General features: G+C 48.7%; 2 protein-coding genes across 4 annotated transcripts in view; both read left to right on the top strand.

Moving 5' to 3' along the window:
- Positions 1-2,829: 2,829 nt before the first annotated feature.
- Positions 2,830-10,607, top strand: LOC310894867 (uncharacterized protein). Its single transcript, XM_083825498.1, is given in 4 exon segments — positions 2,830-6,207; positions 6,210-6,239; positions 7,319-9,448; positions 10,137-10,607. Coding segments are annotated over 3 exon segments (369 nt in total). The 5' UTR covers positions 2,830-6,092; the 3' UTR covers positions 7,543-9,448; positions 10,137-10,607.
- A 3,641-nt stretch (positions 10,608-14,248) lies between these two features.
- The window catches only part of SMARCC1 (SWI/SNF related BAF chromatin remodeling complex subunit C1), a gene marked incomplete at its 5' end in the record, with an annotated part of 83,144 nt that continues 77,757 nt past the window's right edge, over positions 14,249-19,635 (top strand). For all 3 annotated transcript variants that reach the window (XM_083825497.1, XM_083825496.1, XM_083825495.1), the window contains one exon: positions 14,249-14,536. In XM_083825497.1, the coding sequence (XP_083681623.1) occupies positions 14,249-14,536 (288 nt within the window). The remainder of the gene's footprint in view (positions 14,537-19,635) is intronic.

Below are 19,635 nucleotides of genomic sequence, written 5' to 3'. Positions count from 1 at the left end.
CCTGGGACAGAGCAGAGGAGAGCATCACGAATCTTTCTTCTGAGTTGTTTGGGTGTAGTGCCCGGACTGCAGTGCTTCTGCTAAAATCTGTCAGAGCAGCTGTTTCCTCTTGAAGGAGAGACCAAAAGAGTATTTGTAATATCTCGATGTCTGAGGATTACCCGTGCATTCCTGTGTGGTGCCCTCCACCACCAGTATCTGATAGATGAAATCAGTAATTCCCAACCAGCATCGTGGTGCCGGAGAGGCTTTGTGATCGGTGCAGACAGCGATCTTTTCATCACCTGTGGTTTCAGGCTGAAGTTCTCCAGGAAATACTGTTTACAGGTCAGTGGAAGTTTAAAGATAATTTCAACTGAAATTGACTTTGCAACAGCAGCTTTTAGCTGGCTGTCACGCTCTGCTGTAACGCCACATAATACTTAGCTGGCAGATGTATCTTTTTCCTCCTCAGTGAGTAAGATAGAACCTGAAAGGTGGTGGAGTCTGACCTGAATTTCTCTGTTCATACATTTCTGCGTGGAACAAACTATAGGATTCATTGTTATTGGATACTGTAGAGATAAACAGTTTCAAAAATTGACTGGAGAAGTTGAGAAATGCACTGAGAACTATTCAGTACAGAGATGTTACTTCTGGCTCAAAAGGTCCTTGAACGGGACGTTGCTGGAAGGTGCAGAGCATTAACACCTTCTGTGTGGGTGTACGTTTTTTCCTAGACATCAGCTGGTTTCCATTCTTTAGAATCTTTCTGGGCTAGTATCTCTTGATGCAAATTGATGCAGCTCTTCTGTTCATGGGCAAAATGGGGGAAATTTGCCTGAATTGTATTTGGCAAATTCATAATGCCTGTGGCTGTTTTGAACCAAGACAGTTGCCTCTGAAAGACTCCAGGCTGAGCAGCCCCAGCTCTCCCGGCCTCTCCTCACAGCAGATGGGCTCCGGGCCCTGCGGCATCTTCCTGGCCCCGCACCGGGCTCTCCCCAGCGCGTCCAGCTCCCTCCTGGACCGGGGGCCCAGCACCGGACCCCGCACCCCAGGGGCGTCTCACCAACATGGGCAGAGGGGCAGGGTCCCCTCGCGTTGCCTCATGCAGCCCAGACCACAGTTAGCCTTCTTGGCAGCAAGGGCATGTCGCTGCCTCGTGGTCAACTTGCTGCCGCCAGGACTCGTAGGTCCCTCCTGTGTTTTTGTTAGAGAACAGATTTTCTTTCGTAGGTGGCTTCAGTAAAGGTTGTACTTGCTGTATTCAACCTGTAAAATTAGCTTGCATTTTTAGTGTTGCTAGTGTCAGCCTAGAATTGAATAGGTGGCAGTAGAATGAGAGACCAGCAAGTGCAGATTACTCCAAGTGTACATTCATATATTTTTGTATTTCTGCTAGTGATCAATAGCTTAACCAATTCCTAACAGATTATTCCCGTGCTTCACACAGTAGCACTGCTGATCTTCTAAAAGTGGCTGCTTCAGTACTTGTACTTTAATTCTGCAGATAATAAGCCTCATTTTCTGTTGACTTATATAGAAATCCAGAGGATTCTGGAGGTATTAGACCAAATAATAAGCTTCTAAATCTATTTAAATGGCAATCTTAATCCACAGTTGCTTGCAACATGGTGTGTCAGGTCTCTGTCGTACTTCAAGGTGACTACACGTTTCACTCCTCAGCCCAGCTGAAATAATACCTCCTGCTTTCTGTATTCCATGACATTTTATGCTTGCTCTCCTTGTGATTTGTCTTAATCGCAAGGAAGGCGTTATATTTTGTGTCACAAAGTTTGGTAAAAGATGCTGTAGTGGTAGTGCATGCGGCTTGTAACGTGAAAAAAAAAAAAGGGCTGAGGAGCTGGGATGCCAACCGGGTGGTCACCCTTCAGCTACTGCAAGCTCCGGGCTTCTGCTGGCTCTCGGTAACAGCTAGTGCCACGGGAGGGCTGAAGAGAAGAGTTTCTATCTTTCTATGCCCTGAGGGGTACGGCTCAGCCGCCAGGCTTCCCTTCTTGTTACCACTCTTCCTACAAGTGTGGCACTCGGACCTGCTGTCATATGCTGTGTAAAACCCGAGTCTTGACCTGTTTAGGTCTGGTCGCCTTTGGTGCAGCTTGTTACTCCCCAGCCTGTTTATCAAATACTGCGTAAGGCAGCGTTTTCACTAATTCAAGTACGGTCTGTTCAACTTACAGTGGTGGTTCTGTCTTTGCCTCTGGTACGTAAATGCTTTTAAGATTTTTTTTCCTCAGTGCTGTTTGCTCCTCTGTAAAATCGGCTGGGTGCTTGAGGCGGGGGGAAATTCTCTAACAGGTGGACGCTGGAAAATCTTTAAGATCATCTGATGTAGCTAGCTCCCATCCCAAGATGTGTGTGAAACTGTAAGTGCCCAAACTGGAATTTTTGTCATGCACTGGGAATTTGTACCGCCATCGTAGGAGAAGAGACCAGGTGGTTTTGAGCACATTTAAAATGAGGACTTTGGGCTTGGAACTCGTAAAATAAGCTTCTGAGGATAGTTCTGGTGCAGCGTGGTAGGATCTATCTTTGATCACTCCTGAACAAGTAGATACATATAGCACAAACCCAAAATGTAAATGTTTTGTCTCCAGCTTTTCTAATTAAAAAACTTTCCCTCTGCTTGTGTTGGAAACAGTTCAAAGTAACCTGCTTGTCTTGTTTCTGTGAATCTAGTGATGGTGTTTGAAGCTTCTCTTGGAAAGAAGGATTTGCTATCTCACTTGTGTACATTTTGAAAGTGTGTATTTTACAAGCTATGACATATATTTTAAAAGCTTCTTAATACAAAGTTTTATTCAACAGTCAGAAGAGAATAAAAGCCCTAAAATTCCTTTCTATGTTGCTTTGATACATTGAGCTTCCTGTTCAACACAAAGTAATAGAAATTTCTCAAACTCTTATTTTCAAGAGCTTCTTGGAGACCAGACTTCATTAGAATGCACTTTGACCCCAAGTTCTGGGACACCTTGAGTGCACGGGGACACCCTGAATGCTTCCCTCTGCGGGCGGTGAGGCCTGGCGCAGGCTGCCCCCAGGAGCTGTGGGTGCCCCATCCCTGGCAGTGCCCAAGGCCAGGCTGGATGGGGCTGGGGGCAGCCTGGGCTGGGGGCAGGGGGCCCTGGGCACGGCAGGGGGTGGCCATGGGGGGCTTTGGGGTCCCTTCCCACCCAGACCCTGCCGTGGTTCTAAGTTTAAAAGTGTTTTCTAAAACTGAGCTTTCACAGTGCCACTGAAACGCTTACACCTGTGAGTTATCCATGATAAACTAAAGATAAATCTCTAGACTTTCCTTTTATTGCTAGCTTTTATTGCGTCACCGGGTGTGTTCGTAACCAAAAATTCACAGTGGAAATCTCATGCTAATTTGTGAAAATAGGTAGAAGTACTGGGAAATTGCAAATCAATTACCCATGTCTGCATTTTTTTTCTCACGCTATTTAGGTGTGGAATGCTATAAAATTTATAAATTAGCATTGGAAGTTAGTTTTCTTTGTTATGTGACAAACAATAATAGCACAGACATGAACACATGCATCCAGGTTTTTGTTGGAGATGAATGTAGTGACTGGTTCTGGCCAGCAACCTTCCTTTCTTGTTCCACGTGACACGGAAGGGAACTGTGCAGTGGTGGCCTGGTTCCGAAGGCCTGGACAGAGCTGCAGCCCAGCAGTCCTCCCGGCCGGCTGGGTGATGACGTGAAGGCCTTGTAACAACACACTTCTACAGGTGGCGCTGGAATGAGGGTGCTGCGAGGCAACAAATCTGCTTGTTGAGATCTAAGATCAGAATTAACCATAACTTTGTAGTGAACAGAGAAAAAGAATGTTTGCCAGTGTCATTTTTTAACGTAAAATAAATCACTTGTTTCTTATCCGCTGATAATTAAGCTGCTGACTGAAGTGACGTTGAAGAAGGAATACACGTTATTGGTGGCTACCACGTCTGCATTGGCTGTAAGTCTTTCAGCCCTTAACTAACAAAAATGTAGGCATTAAGACCCCTCAGGTCCATTCCTACGTTGACAATTTAGAAATCTATGTATCCCTCGAGGGAAAATTTAGCCAAGACTAACAGTGTGCTGAGACCAGAAATGCAAGCATTAGCTGCTGATGTAAATGCTACGGACTCTGGGCATCACCGCCACAGTAACCGGGTCCTGCAGCTTGCTGCTCTCGCCCTGGGATGATTATTTCTCATTTGGTTGCAGTCTGCATACTGGCTCCTGCAGCGGCACTTCTCAGATCAGCTTGAAAGTTGCAGAGATTTGGCGAACAAAAGCAGTTTAACGGCCTCGCTCCTACACCAGCAGTACCAGACAGTACCTGCGTCGCTGCTGGAATCCGCCCAGTTTGCACACATAAAAAACGTGGGCTACCGCCGTGTCTCACTCCAGCAGGAAGGTAAGTGGAAGTTTTGCCCTGTGGTTACTCAACTATGCTGCATTTTCATTTAGAAGATGTAGTTTTATTTTTAGCAGAAACTGTCAATAATTTTCTAAGCACTTCCCTAAAATTTATATTCCCAGATACGTTTAAAAAAAAAGTTGCTAGTTCTTTATTTAACTATGGCTCAGAAACTGATTTAGAAATCTAAGTTTTTATTAACCAGGTAACTCTTTCTTGAATAACGGTGGCCAGAGCATACCTCAAACTTTTAGCCTGGCAGCAACCTTCTGCCATTTACCTTTGTGGAGCTGATTACCTTGGAGTTGTCCATGGAGAAGAGAAAAAGGAGGGGGGGAAAACAGAAACAACAAAAACAGCCAGCACAACCCCCACACACAAAACCCCAACCCACTCAGAAATATATAAGCCTAATTAAGACTTGCCGTGTGATTGAGTGTAAGTGGGTTATCATTACTCAATTCTGAGATCTCAGGCCTGATGAGATAAGCACCCCTTGGATGATGCAAGCTGTGCGATGGTGAGTTACTTGATAACTGAAGATGTCTAATAGGTTAATTCTGACAAAGAAAGTCTGTGGTCAGGTGCAGTGGTAGTTCAGTACCCCGCTCATACCTTTTTTGCTTACTTGTAGCCTTTCTCATTTACAAGTAATTTGGTGAATACAAGTATTCATTTACAAGTAATTGAATGAATTACAGCGAATTAGCAAGCTGCAGATCAAGACAAAAAGGTTGTTACTCTTTCTAGTCTGATATTTTGTTTTGTCAGAGCACAAAGCCGATGTGACTTAATTCAGCCTGCGGAGGCTATAGGTAAAAGCACTGTTTGTACCCCCTCTCCTGGTTTGTCTGATCTCAGAACACCCGTACAGTTTTAGGGAAAGGGGCATTAAGTGTGTCTTAGCAACAGCGAGGGGAAAAAATGGTTGAGCAAACTACCAGGGCTATTTCAGTTGCAGCTTATACTCCAGATAGACAAGTGAGCTAAAAATGGAGAATAAGACAATGTTGGTCAAAGTGACAGATGCTGCTGGTAGTGGATGGCTGGCCTAGCAGTTTTCTCCTGTTTTTTTGTAAGCATCAGAGCTGTAAGGAGCTTTTAAGGAAAATGAGAACGAGCAGCATGGGAAAAGGCATGGATATGTTTGAAGTGTGCTTTTTTATTAAAAAAATATAAAATTAAAAAAAAAAAAGCAAACAAGTATTGTGGGTTCACTAGAGTTGCAAAGTAACAGCCCTGTTGGTTTTGAAATAGAAAAGCACAGACCAACAGTAACCGAGTCCCTTAATGCCCTTAATTATTTTGATATGGTAGCTCATCCATGGTCAAGATGAGAAACAGCCTGTTGCAGTACTCTCGCACTCCAGTTCTAAAACATTTCTGACTCTTGGCGTTATTTTTCACCCTGCAAATCTGCTGCTTGTTCCTGTTAGTTGTGCTGGGGTCTGTGTATTTGTGACTATCTCCTCAGCCTGGAGAAGGTTATGCCAGAGAGGTGCCTTTCAGTTTTTCAAAACTTGCCAGACCTTAGTTTTTCTGTGAATGGAAACTAGTGTACGTGTAGAATGCAGGCTGGAAGTAGTAGGTCTAAATTTCAGTTTTATTTATTAAATCTGAAGCGTGCTTCCTGTTCCAAATGTTTGATCTTTCTTCTGCTAGCCGCTGAAACCTCTCACCATGAAGTGCAGATGTGAATGGCCCAACTCTTGCATCCTGTGTAGCTGCAAAACCTCTCCCCAGTCAATAGACCCCGATACCACGTCACTAGGAGAGCAGATAGCCCTGCTGGTTTCTGGTTCCATCCCATACTGTCCTTACCTCATGGTGAGTGCAAGAGGATCCCTTACTGTGCCCTTGCACTCTTTTCTCTTCCTCCTTACATAAAGGAGGTTTAAAAATACGTGAATTGAATTGTAACCGTGTTTCTGGAGGATAATAAAAATCAGCCAGTGACGTTCTGCAGCTCACCTACAGACACCCTATCCTCAGTGCAAGGAGGATGCAGTCCAGAGATCTCTGAGCCTACGAGACCATGCTGTGCCTTGGCTCGTGTCCGAGGCGATTGCCGTAACTAGCTTACTGCAAGCTAGATCACTTCTTGTAGAACCAGCTCTGTGCCTTCTCCAAGGGATAGTCTAATTCTGGAGACTTGCAGAACGATTATTTTAAGTTCCTTTTAACCCTCTGCCCTGGAGAGCTACTTGAAAGACTCAAAATCTAACACTGCTTTTAACAGGCTGTGTGGTGGTTGTTTGGCAGACCCCTGGCACCAATTTTGTTTGTGTGAAATCACTGAGTCTGACATTGAAACCCTGGTGGCCTTTTCAGTGTGTTCTGTACTAGCATGAACTATGCTTCCCAGTGCTGTGGAACTTAACGTTTAGTTTCTGTTCAAATATCTGAAGACTGCAGCACCGTCAGTGCCTTTAACCATGGGAGGAGAATGTGCACCACCGAGTTTTTGAGCAGGTTAAAGGACCACGAGGAAAATACCCTTTTGACGGTGCAACTGCAAAAGCCTATCTCCACAGTTATTTTTTTATAACTTACTTAAATCTCTCAGCTCCTCGAATAAGGCTGCAAGCAAGTGCCAGGCAGGATGTAGCTGGCTGTCGTTCAGTTCAGCGCGCTGCAGGGGTGGGAAGGCTCAGGCGCCGGGTGTCCAGTCCAGGCTGTCAGGCTGCCACGAACAGAGGGCCAGGACAGAGGCTGCCGATCTGGGGCCGTGCTCGTGCTCCTCACTCTGTATCCCAGCACCAAAGGGAGGGAGAGCCTGCAATCAACCACGCTTACTTTAGTTCCTGTGTCACTTTACTGTTTTATCAAAGTACTGACAGATGTAGATTGCTAATGATGTGTGTGAAGAGAAATCTTGCGGTCACCAAAATAACTTCTCTTTTCAGGCAACCCTCTCCACTTACACTTTGAAACCTTATTAAGAGAGGACAGATGGCGTAGACTGCTGAGCCATAAACTCGAGACTCTGAAAATGTCCAGTTTTGGAAAGAAGCAAGATCCAACTACCAGTGCATTCCCAAAGCTAGCCTCTTCACTTCTGCTTGCCTCCTGTAAGTTAAGTAAAACCGAGTTTGAGGTGATGTTTAAAAAATTAAATGTGGGCTTTTAACCAGTACCTGAGGGCAACCAGTCAAAGTATAATGGAGTCAGCAGCAACCTTTCTTCCAGAGGAACATAACTTTACTCTGTCATATAGTAACGTCCAAGCAACTGAGTCCTGCAATTTGTAAGCTGTAGAAATTCTGACCACCTTGGAAGGATGCATCAATGCTTGCTTGCTTTAGCTAAGACATTTATTACAATTAGAAAAAAAAAAAAAAGCACCCCTTGCCATTCTTTCTTTCTTTTGTAGGGAAAAGGCAACCCAAAAGGAAGCTTTTACGAACCTTTATTTTAAATCAGATTAAATCAATATTTGTCTAGCAAAATTCTGACATCTTTTTCTCATTCTTCATCAGCCCATGTCAGCTGATGATTTTAAAATGATCGACGGCAGTTTAAGATGAGTGACAGAAGGCTCAAACCAGTTTCAAGCTCAGAAGAGGGAAACCCAGCTAAAACATATCCTAGTTCTTTAATGAACTAGGGTCGGTGTTCCATTTGGCTTTCTTTAAAAGGCGTATTTTTATGCCAAATATATATTTTTAAAGTAACGTATACGGCCAGCTTACAGACTGTGCTTTCCTTGACATTCTTGTAATGGGACAATTCCTACATGTGGAGTCCTCACTATGTTCTGCGGTTGCTGGTGCAACCTGTAATGAACAAACCCGATGGAACTAGGAAAAAAATAACACAAACAAAAGAACCCAACAGCTTTCATGCTGAAAGCACATCAGCAGCCTCCAGTGGTGTTCTTGGCAGCCATGACCTGAGCTACAACTTCACCAGGTTCAGTCTGAGCTGGGGTAACTTCGCCTTGGATGGGGATTGATCTTACTGCCTAAGAGCAGTGCTGTGGAGGTATCATATACCAGTATGATATACCCACGATATATATATCCTTCAATATCAGCTGAGGATGTGATGAACAAATGCAAGGAACCTGTTGGAGGGTGTTTGAACAACACACCGCTATAATTCTATCAACTGCTCAGCAGCTATTTGACTTTTAACTGATCTGGTTTTCTTACACCTCTTTCCTTTTTGAAACATGTAGCCGCAAGCTTACACAAAAGCCCATATTCATGGGCAGTATGTATGCAGGGGGTGTGTGAGACACCGACCGTGAAGAGTGTGCACTAAGGGATGGTGCAGGAGAACTTTTACATGCTTTTAACTCAAAGATCCTCACAGGGCTAGGTTTGTAGGAAAGATTTGACTAGTGGAGTCATTTGGCACAACAGGCTTAGAAGATCGCTCCATCTGTGGAGCATGGAATAAGCCAGTCCCAAATGGAAAAAAAAAAAAAAGTTAACTGATGTAGAAAAAAAGCGTATCAAGTTAAGGTTACACAGCACTTCAAAGAAGAACACATTCGTATTAAACTCAGCATGGTTAGTAATTGGAGAGGTCGTTAGAGATGGGACAAGCCTGACAAGTTCGACAGTGAAGTAAGCTTTAAGTGGCTGCATCGTGTACTGTATTTTTGTTCTGGAGGGCTGTAACTTCTTCACCTTCTGCTGTGTTCGGGAAACAACCACCGTTCTTGAGCTGACATGTTCAGTGCTGCAGAGCGTTGGCACGCCGTTTGAGGCTCTTGTGTTACGTTTGTTCTCTAATGCGGTTTTCTGCTCTCTTTTCCCTTGGGGGGGAGGTAACCTTACAGGGGCAGCAACATAACCAACCGGTCTTAGGTCGGTCTGACTTCGCCTTGGTTTTCTGTTCGTGTTTTAAGAACAGGTTTGTTGTTCGAAGGGGAAAGGCGGCTCGAAGGAACATCCAGTCACAGCTCTCCTGTTTCCAGTCCTCAGGCACAAAAACCCAGTTCTCTGCACCACGCACTGGCCTCGTCCTCAGAGACTCCTCCAGCCCCTTCTTCCAGTCACATCCCTTTCACTGGCAGCTCAGCGATGGCGAGTTGAAAGAAAAGCTGTGGGAAATTGATCTGAAAAGGGGGAGTAGCCTTAGAGGAACTGGGGAATACCTCTTTTATCTAGCATTGCCTGGGGCTGCAGACACACGGGGAATTCAGATTGGTCTTTACTGCTAATGGACTGCTAGGAAATGCATTTTGGATGTTGTGATTAAATAAACAGCAACAGCTACTTGCTTTTTTCCACAGGCGGCACTTGGCTGGCTGCGTGCCTGCTGCAGTGCTTCCCCAACCAGATCGGTTGGTTTTGAACTTAGTGCTGAGCGCATTCTACTCATTCCTTTTTTTAAGCATGTAGCTAAAAACACATGTTACGGGGTTATTTTAGCTACAAGTTAATAGGAAAGAACTAAATTGCTTAACATATGTTTATTTAAAAACTTAATTTTAGCACGTAAAGTGTGGGGGAAGCACACAGCGTAGGGTCATCAGCCTCTTGAAACCTCCTGGAAATGCTGTGAACTCCAAGTGTTCACTGGTCTTAAAATTTGGGTTTGCTTTGGGTATGCATTTTTTTTTTTGGGTAAAAATAGGTAAAAGTTGAACTCTCTGCCTTTCCCTCAGTGGGAGCAGCAGTAGGCCTGTCTCTGCTCTCATATTTTGAGAGCTTCCTATTTTTGAGACCCCTGCTTCTCTATCAAAGCTGAAATTGTCTGATGTTTTCACAGGTTGGTGAGCAGCGGAGGGGGGAGAGGGACTGACAGATCGTCTTGTTCTTAATCCTTACTTCTGGAAAAAGGCCAAAATAGTGTAGTCACCTAGGAAGAACGCTGGAGTGCCTCCAGGTAACTTCAGCTGTAGCAGTTCTCTCTAGTGCTGGTATGCTTTTCTGGTTTTGTCTTATTCCTTTTCCACAAGTGTTGGTTTTTTTTTCTTCCTCTCTTAATGCTTAACTGTTCTCTGCATGCTCAGGATGAGTGGAACGGACAGTGATTGCCCAAGAAGCCATGAGATGCTTAGTTAAAGGACCGATTTAACTAAGCAATCAAAGGACCAATTTAGTTAAAGGACCAACTGGGCCGTGTGACCATCTTATATAGAACAAATAAAGCAATTTGGCCCAAACCGTGCGTCTCAGCTCACATTTTTCACTGTACAGTGATCTTACTTCTACTTGGGTTTCTTGTTTTACATAACTGTGCTCCACATGCTGCCTTGGTTTAGGTCCTCCAACAAAGCAGATGGCCGATGGGCTGGGCAGCCTCTGCCAGCTCCTCCAGTTACTGGGTTTAATTGCCTTAATGATCTGTACGTGCACTCTTCTACTGGCTTCTGTAGCCCTGAGGCTTGCAACAACTTGCAGTCCCTCTCCGTAAACAGTAGGACCAGAATGATGCTGTCTTGCGGTGAGGATGCCAGATCTTCCCTGGAAATGCTCGATGAAGCAGTAGAGGTGAGGTTACTCTGGGAAGGCGGTGCTTGTCTATTCTCCAGGGTTCCGGCAAAGAAGTATTGGGTTCTTGACATGAAAATAATATCAGTGGTCATAGCAGTATGATACCGTAGCATTGGCGTGTAAAAGCAACGCTAGGAAAAGTTAAAATTGAAACAAGTCTGAAATGGAAGCCTGTAGAGGCTGGTAACTATTCACCGAGTTATTTTAGTATTAATGTCAGCTGGCCTTAGCTTGCATGTACTCTTCTAAAAGAATTTCACTGGTACATAAAGTGAATTTCATGAAAGCTGTTTGAGCTATGTACTGCTCAAAGGATACTTCAGCTTCTCTGACTGCCGAGACTTGGGCTGGCTAAAGGATTCAGAGTGGGATAAACTTTCTTCTTTGTTGTCATTCTAAAATAATATTGACTTGGAGTTTGAGATCACTCCTGGTGTGTGGGACTGAGTTACCTACGTGACAATGAATAGTTTCAGACAGCTGCCCACAGCATGAGATAACTACCTTCTGCCAAAACCAGTAAACTTTGCTGTAGGTTAATTTCTGAAGCTACCAGAAGAATTGAACTTCCATTTCATCCTTACGAATAGTCTTACAAGTACTGTCTTACGCTTCATACCAGATCTGTCCTGTGTTTGGGCTCAAGTGCGCAGCATTTGCTTTGGAAGCCTTTTCAGATGAGCCTGTGAAAAATAAGGAACCTAAGTGGAGGTGGCAAGGCAGTGGTCTTGATACCAATGGATAGCTGAACTGGCGATCCTGGAAACGTCGTGAACTCCAAAGTGTTCACTGATCTTAAAATTTGGGTTTGTTTTGGCACCCTGGGGAACAGCTAGTGTTCTAAATTGAATCTGCTGGACTTCCAGCAGCTGTCGGGGTCTGGGACGAGGTGAATATTGCAGTATTCTTTGAGCATGTGATTCTGGGCTCTTAATTCCAGCAACTTCTCCTTTCTCTCCTTTTCACTCCACAGAACATACAGCCTTGGGAGCCTCGCACCTTTCCACTTCTGGATTCTGGTGTGTGTGTGAAGTGTTGCTGTGCATGCTGCAGCATCAAAAAGCTGCCTGCTGGGCTGGTGTGGTGGAGCACAAGCAGTGCGTGGCACTGCTGTGCGTGAGACCTTGTTTCAGCAGCGGATGAGAAGATTCCCAGATCAGGATAGGCTTAGGCACCTGAGGGAGCGACGGTGCTAGACCTCCAAGGGATGGTAACCCATGACAGGATGTGTGGGAAGGGCACTTTGCCTTTCAAAATGTTCTGTGAAGCTCAGATTTCTGGATGTTTGGTTGTTTTTATTCTCCATAAGTGTCCTTCCTTGCAAGTATTTTATTTCTGGGTTGGAGTGTTCAGGGGTGGGAGGACCTCTAGAAAATTGAGGTAAGCCCAGGAAAGTTTTTATATCGGGATGATTTTGATGCAGAGCTGTTTCCAGTCTATATTTGATAAAGTGGCAGTAAAATGCCCAAGCGTTGCCTAGACACATTCTGTAAAATAAATTGCCTGACTCAGTGATACTCTGTGTTTAAGAGTTCAGGTAGCTCAAAGGCTGCCCGCTGCCAGAGGGGTCTGGTTCCCCGTTGTAACGGTGCACTGCAAACCTTCACACCGCCTGCAGACAGCTAACCGCAGCCTGGCAGGTAGGGGTAGGTGGCTTAGTTTGTACCAAGATGCGTACAGATGGAGCAGAAGTACGGGGAGTTCAGGAAGAAAAGAAAAAAAAAAAAAAAGGAAAAAGCTCTAGGGTTAAATGGGGAACCACCACAGCTGTGTGCGGGTTTCTGTTAGTGTTTGTGTGAACCAAGGACTGTGCTCTTTAGGTTGGTTTGAAAAATGTGAAAATTGGAGGAGCCCCCAGCTTTGTCATTCATATTTTTCTGTAATTGAATGAAAACTAAAGCATGGAAGTATACTCAATTTTCTTTACTAGAATTTGACATATTGCATAATTACATACAGATTATTTTCTGCCTGTCACTTGTTGCGTTTTTTATTTTGAACGATTGGATTCACAAATAAAACATTAGTAGCTAAAGTGTTTTCAAAAGAGGAAAATTGGAGAAAATTGCCTCATAATGACTTACTACATAGTACTAGATGTGATTACGGAAAGATACGATAAATCTGAACGTACCCAGCAGTGAAGACTTGGTGCAGATTGGTTCACTGCATTTTAGTCCATTTGATTTTTATTTTTTTTTTGAAGCCACAATGAGCACTACGTTTTCTTGTGATTTGGCTCTTTACCCATGTCCCTGCCTCTGGCTGAAATCCTTTGTGCTGTGGAAGGAAGCCCAGGACCGTGATCCCAGCTGATGACTGACCCATCCCTGGTGGGTGACCAGCCCTACTTCTCCCTGAAGAGGAAGACTCTGCAACCAACTCTCTGCCTGTTCCCAAGCGATGCTCTGTGATCTGATGAAAGCAAGACAACTTCTGCTTAGGATTCACTTGGGAATTTATTAAAGACCGTCAGGATCAAAACTCACTATAGGGTAGTTACATTCGCCCCTTATTTACTCTCTAGTTATGTTTCTCAATTTCCCTATCTTCCACTTTTTTATTATTATTTTTTCTCCCCAAAACACTGTTTATTAGATGCTGTTAGATGACGTTCTCTCCTCTGTAAGCCCTACTCACTGAAGGAGCAGTGCACCCAGCCTTGCTGCCTGAGGACGATGGGGCTCTACCACATCCTGTGGTAGCCGATCAGAGAACAAACAGCCTGGGCTGAAGCTGTGTGAGGTAAATGCTTTTTGTTTCCCCACAGGAACACAAGGAGTACCTGTCGTATATGTTATAAATGCATATAAATGCATATAGCAAGGGCTCAGCTGTTTAGAAACAGGGAAGGAGAAAAAAGAACCTAACTTCTGTAATTACTGCAATTACGGCTCCCAAGGGACAGCTGTGAGGAAGCGTGTGGGTCTGATGGGCACAGTCCCCTGTCCTTAAGCAGGAGGAGCAGATCCAAGAGGGCGCACAGCTCTCCACAGAAATAAAAAACCACCGGGAGCCTAGCAGAGACTGGACGCTTCGCTCCCTGTGAGGCAGCCCGCCGCCACAAGGCGATACCAGAAACAAAGGGGGGGGGGGCGGCAGAGCAGCGCTGGCTCTACAGGGACCGCTTTCAGCCGAGGTTAACAAACCGGCAGCGTCCAAGAGCCACCACGGGCCGGGCCGCGAGGGGATACGGAGCCCCTCAGAGACCCCCTCAGCCCCGTGGCTCCCGAGGCGGAGCCGGGCGGGAGGCGCAGCGCAGGCGCCAAGATGGCGGCGGGGAGCGCGGGGCCGGTCTGCGTGTGTGTGTGTGAGGGGGACGGGGGGGTGAGGGGCGGGGTTTCCCGGTCCCCCGCCGCGGGGGCGGGGCGGGGCGCTCGACGCATGCGCGGCGCGGGGCGGGGGGGAGGCGCAGGGCCGCGGCGGCGGCGCTCGGCGAGGCCAACAATGGCGGCGGCGGTGGCGGCGGGCGGCGGCGGTGCGGGGCCCGGGGCGGCCGCGGTGGCCGTGGCGGCGGCGGCGGCCGCGGCGGCCGCGGGCGGCCCGGGGCTGGCGGCGCTGTCGGTGGCTCGGCGGAAGGACGGCGGCCCGACGGGCAAGTTCTGGGAGAGCCCCGACACCGTGTCCCAGCTCGACTCGGTGCGCGTCTGGCTCGGGAAGCACTACAAGAAGGTGCGGGGCCGGGGCCGGGGGTGGGGAACCGGGGCCGGGGCAACCGGGACCGGGGGGGGGTTGGCCTAGGGGTTGGGCAGCGCTGGCCGCCCGCCGGCCCGAACAAAGGCGGCGGGGGCAGCGCGGGGCGGCGGCTGCTGGGGGGGGGCTGGGCCGGGGGGGGCTGCTCCGGGGCACGGGGGCTGCTCCGGGGCACGGGGGCAGCTCCGGGCCGGTCCCGGTCCTGGTCCCGGTCCCGGCCGTTCCGACACGAGCACAGCGGTTCCGGGCCGAGCAGTGCCGGGCCCTGCGCTGCCGTGAGCCCCGGAACCGGCTGGGGAAGCGGCTTGGGCCGTGTCTGTCGGTAAAGAAACCGTAACGCAAAAAGCACCGGGGCTCCCTTGTGGCCCCGCTCCCTGCCGTTACCGGCCCCCGAGGAGCACCGCGTGCCCGAGCTGGAAGACCCCCGTGACCCCGAGGGACCTCAGGTGTGTAAAGTAACCCCGGGCCGGTACCGGTGTCCGGCAGCACCGGCTCCCTGGAGGCACCGGGGCTGGCAGGAGCTGCTCCCGGGGCTGCTCCCGGTGCTGCTCCCCCAGCAGAGCCCCGGCAGGATGGTTCTCAGCACCGCGCAGCCCCTTATCTGCGCCGCGCGAGTGGGAGCCTCCGCGCCACGCTCCAAAGCAACGCTCGTCTCTCATAATTGGTTTGCACTTATCGGCGCTACCGGCTGTAAAGATTAGATACCTCTGGTTGTTTCCTGGGCTCTGCGAGGTAATTAAAACTGGGCGAAGAAGCGGCCCGCGCCGGGCAAATGAATTCCAAAATATCGCTGCGGAAAGTCCTTTAAAAATCGGGAAGTGATTCTTGGTTCGGGAAACAAAGAAACGGATTGTTGTTGTGGGCACTGCTGGGGCTTAGAGAAGTGTCCGTAAGGCTCCCGGTGGAAGCTCTGCCCGGAGCTGGGTCGCGCTGCTTTGTGCGGTGGATGCTTTGCCCTTAATCTCGTTCCCTGTAGCCCAGGTGGCAGCTTTGCTGTGCGCGCACGGCCTCTTTCAGGAGAGCACGCAGCGATTAGAGCTGACCTTGCCCAGCCTGTGCCCGCAGCAGGACCCGTACAGCTCGGCGCTGCCTGCCCGCTGTGTCCAGCCCCGGGGGCGCCGAGGAAGCCGTGGCCGTGTTGGAGAGAACCCAGCGAACCGCAGCGAGCACCGCCCAGGTCCAGGAGTCGGCCGGCGAGGGGAGAGAGAACTGCCTTTGTGAATCTGCTCGTTGCCGGGTCTTCAGATCCCCGAGAGTTCTCCGTGTCTCTAGAGCACAGCTCGAAAAATAAGAGGTTCAAATAGTATGGGCAGCTTGGGCTGGGTAGCGGAAAACCAGCCCTTGTTAACCAGGAGGAATGGGCTGTGTAGGCAGCGTGGCTGGGGATGAATTCAGTGCGGTAGGGGCGTGTGTTCCGTGGCCTCATGTTGCTGCAGAAGGACGTCCTGCTTTCCCAGCACGAAGCTCCCCTCGCCCTTTTCACAGCCGGAGCGTTGGCAGTGAGGAAGCCAGCGTTGGGCAAACAGGCACCGGGGGCTCCTGCTGGGCAGGGGGGACTCGGCTGTTAGTAAAGGGTGCTGGTACAGGGGGCAGGGACGTTGGGGCACGCTGTTGGTGACGGCAGAAAACGATATTGTTTGTTGCAGCCTTCAGCCCCGTCCTGGCTGCATGTGCGAGGCGTGAAAGTCGCCTTGTGCTGTTTCCCTGGGCTGGCAGCTGCAGGACCTCGCTTCATCCCGGGCCCTGGGGGGGTGTTTGGGGCTCGTGTCTGAATTATGCCGTGGTTCTAAGTCCTGGAGGAGCTGAGAGTCCTGTTTCAGAGGAGCTGAGAGTCCTGTTTCGTAGCATTTGGGTAGGCTAGCGCTGGGGACGTCAAGGTGTCCCTTAGAAGCAGGAATTCGCACTTTAAAAGCAAAGGAAAACTGGGCGATGCACTTGCTGTTGTGTAAGTGCTCAGTGATCTCTGGTGTTACGTGTTCAGTAATTCCTTTGACATTGAGCAACAGATGGCTTATGTGAAATGCCTTGTCATGAAGTATTTAAAACACTTTCTCCTCTTTTTTTTTTTTTCCTAACTTTGCATGTGTTACGAAGGATATGGAGAATAGCCTTGGCCTTTCAGTTGCAGTCCCTGAGGACAATTCCCAGCGCGTTAGTCATGTCCGGCTTGACACTTTGGGAGATGTGGCTGCTTCGTGGCTCCAGAAGTCGTGCCACTGAGACAGGAGGCTGCAAAAACACGGGGTTTGGGGTGTTTTGTTCCCTTTTTTAAAGAGAAAGGGGAGCGTTGCCTTGGAAAGGAGTTGGAGGAGAAGATGGAGGGCAGGCTGTCCGTAGGGGCACTAACGCGTGCGGTGTGCAAGGTACGGCTTGGGAGCCCGGGTGTTCTGCCGAATATTTGGGACCCTCTTTTACTACTTCAGGTGTTTGGTGCTGGGAAGGGGCAGGGGTCTGGGTGCTGGGTGCCTGGCCAGGGACCACCCACCCGCTGCTTTGCCGCGAGCTGAACCCGGGGTGCTGACCCTATCGAGTGTTTCTTGGCTGTGGTTTAATCTGAGGGAGGTTTTTCTCCGTGTTTGGAGCTCTTTTGTGCGCTTGCCTTTTAAGAAAAAAAAAGGAACAAGGGCTGTAAGCTAAATCAAAGTATTTTAATGCTGGTTTTCCTTTCCCCGTTACCTAGCTATTTGAGCTGAAACGTTCTTTGTTAGGGGGAAGGAAAGGATTTTGTGTCAGGGCTACACCGTAGAGCCGTAATGGGGTTATTTAAGGTTAGTAACCACATCAAAACTGGATACACAAATCTGTCCCTTGGGTCTGCGGCAAGGGCTCGTCCCGTGCAGCTGTAACGGCAGATCTTGCTGGGGAAGAGAAGTGATTTCTTCTGCTGGTAGTGGATGCAGTGGTTCTTGGATGACTTGAGTTATACTAAAAGGCTTCCGAGCGTGTGTGGTTCCTGTTTGATGCCGGCGGAGTTTAATGATGCGTCATGTTTTTTGTGTTCGTAGTTGTAAGGGAAGTGTGCGGTACAGATCAGCCTTTACCAAAATCCTCTTACACCGAAGTTATTTGTCTAGGAGCAGTGCATCGTTTCTAGAATTTATTGTTTAAAGGTCTTTGTTTGCTGCAGAATCGCTTTCTGCTTCCGTCTGCTGTGGAGAGCAGCGCAGGTGCGTTGTGACTTCAGCCTCCTGTGGTCCTCCGACAGCCCTGAGTATCCCTCAGGAAATTATCTTCCTTAATTTTGCCGCGCTACAGCCTGCGGCGCCAGCTCCGTCGGTGTTCCTGCGTGATGAACGAGAGGTCCAGGTTCTTGTGCTTCCTTCTGAAGGCTTTGTCCTTGTCGTTCAGGGGAAGCCTCAGGCAAGGAAGTGACTTCCCCGCACAAAAAAGTGGCGAGATAGTGGCAGCGCAGGGTGGCAGCGGGGATCCCTACCGCCTGCCTTCCGACAGCCTCCAGCCGGTGCCGCAGGTGGCAGCGGGGTCGGCGAGGGAAGAGCGGCTGCCTGAGAACTCGTGTCTTAAGATTGCATTTCCCAGGCGTGCTCACGTCGACGTGCCTTTCTAAGGGAAAACACGTTATGAAAAATGCAGTAAGCCGGTACCAGAATCTCTCAGACTCGGTTCTGTTCGGGCGGGTGCCAGCCCTGCCTGCCCCGTGTTACAGCGGCGGCGCTCCTCAGCCCTTAAATCACAGCCCCGTGCATCCCCTGCTGCTGCTGGCAGCGCCGGCTCCCATCTGCAAGTGACAAAGAAACCCCCAGCTTGGATGTTCCCTTCTCGGTTTTCGTTTTCTGTTTTTGTCGCTTTGTGTGAAGAACGTTCTCTGTCTGCTTCCCCTTCACGAGCTACCTTCCCGTGGGATCCTCAAAGCAGGAGCCGAGATAACCGTACCTAGGGGATTATGCTGAAGGCTTTGGTTTGGTGCCATAAAGAAGCTGTGAGCTTAAGTACGCTGGATGGGCTGGGAAGGGCATGAGCTGAATGCAGGTTTTGGGTCAGTGATCGGTTGTTTTGTTTGCTCTGCCCAGCATTGGCAGAGTAACGAAGGCTGCGTGGCTTCAGAGGAGACGTGCAAAAGCCACTTCTGTATTATTTTTATAATATACCTGGAGCGTGCCTCCTATGCGCGCTGAAGGCGTGGTGGCACAGTGTAATTTATTGTTTTACTGGGAAAAATTCTTCATCCATCGACCTACGTGTGCATACAGAGAAAGTGCTGTGGGTAGGTGGTGAACGTTTCCACCTTGAGGTAGCTGGACTCAACGTGGAACCAGCAGTTTTGCTTTCTGGATGCCTTTAATAGGTACGGCGTGTGAGCGTCTTTGGGACCAAAGCTGTTTTGGTAACAGGAAGGGGATTATTTCGTAGGAATGGGATTGTTTCATCTGCTGTGCTTTTGTTTTCACGCTCGTGCAGATCTCAGGTCTGCAGCGCAGCACCTGCCCGTTTTGCCTGCGCCTCCGAATTTGTGTTTGGGTGCAGGGTGATGGGCCCGGCTGAGCTGCGACGGCAGGGTTTTGTTCAGGCTTGGATAAGGTTGTGACGTGGGGTTGAATGCCCAAAACGATGGGGGCTTTATGGCCACTAGCTGCGAGGCACTTCATCTGTCCGCGTCCTGGGTGCAGCAGTTGCCTGTTCTAAACCTGTACGAAAAATATTAATTAACAGCTTTAAAAACGTACAGCGCTGTATGTATTGAAGTAATCCTCCTTGGTTTGGCAGCCCTTAATAAAAAACAAGGGTTCTGGCAAATTCAGCAGCAGGAGTGGAAGCGTAATTCTGTGCCTCCCTGCTGGAGGGTTTTGCTGCCCGTGACAAAGGCAGGAGAGGGGCACGCTCCCCGCCGAGCCGCGGCACCTGGCGAGGGGCTCTAAGTGCAGATGCTGGATTAAGCGAGGCATCTGGGCTAGTCACGTGCTGCATTCTGCTGTCCTGTCTGGCATCCGTAATTCAACAAAAGATTGCTTAAACCGCTCTGAATTCAGCCCCAGCGGGCAGAGCTTCTCGTTGGAAAATTATGTATAAAAAAGAAATAGTTGCGAGCTGGGAGGAGCGCAAGGGTAGGGGTTTTAAAAAGC

This window comes from Anser anser (assembly GCF_964211835.1).
Source record: "Anser anser genome assembly, chromosome: 2".
Lineage (NCBI taxonomy): Eukaryota > Metazoa > Chordata > Aves > Anseriformes > Anatidae > Anser > Anser anser.
The sequence above is the reverse complement of the archived record's forward strand: the minus strand, read 5'-3'. Positions and strand labels throughout refer to the sequence as shown.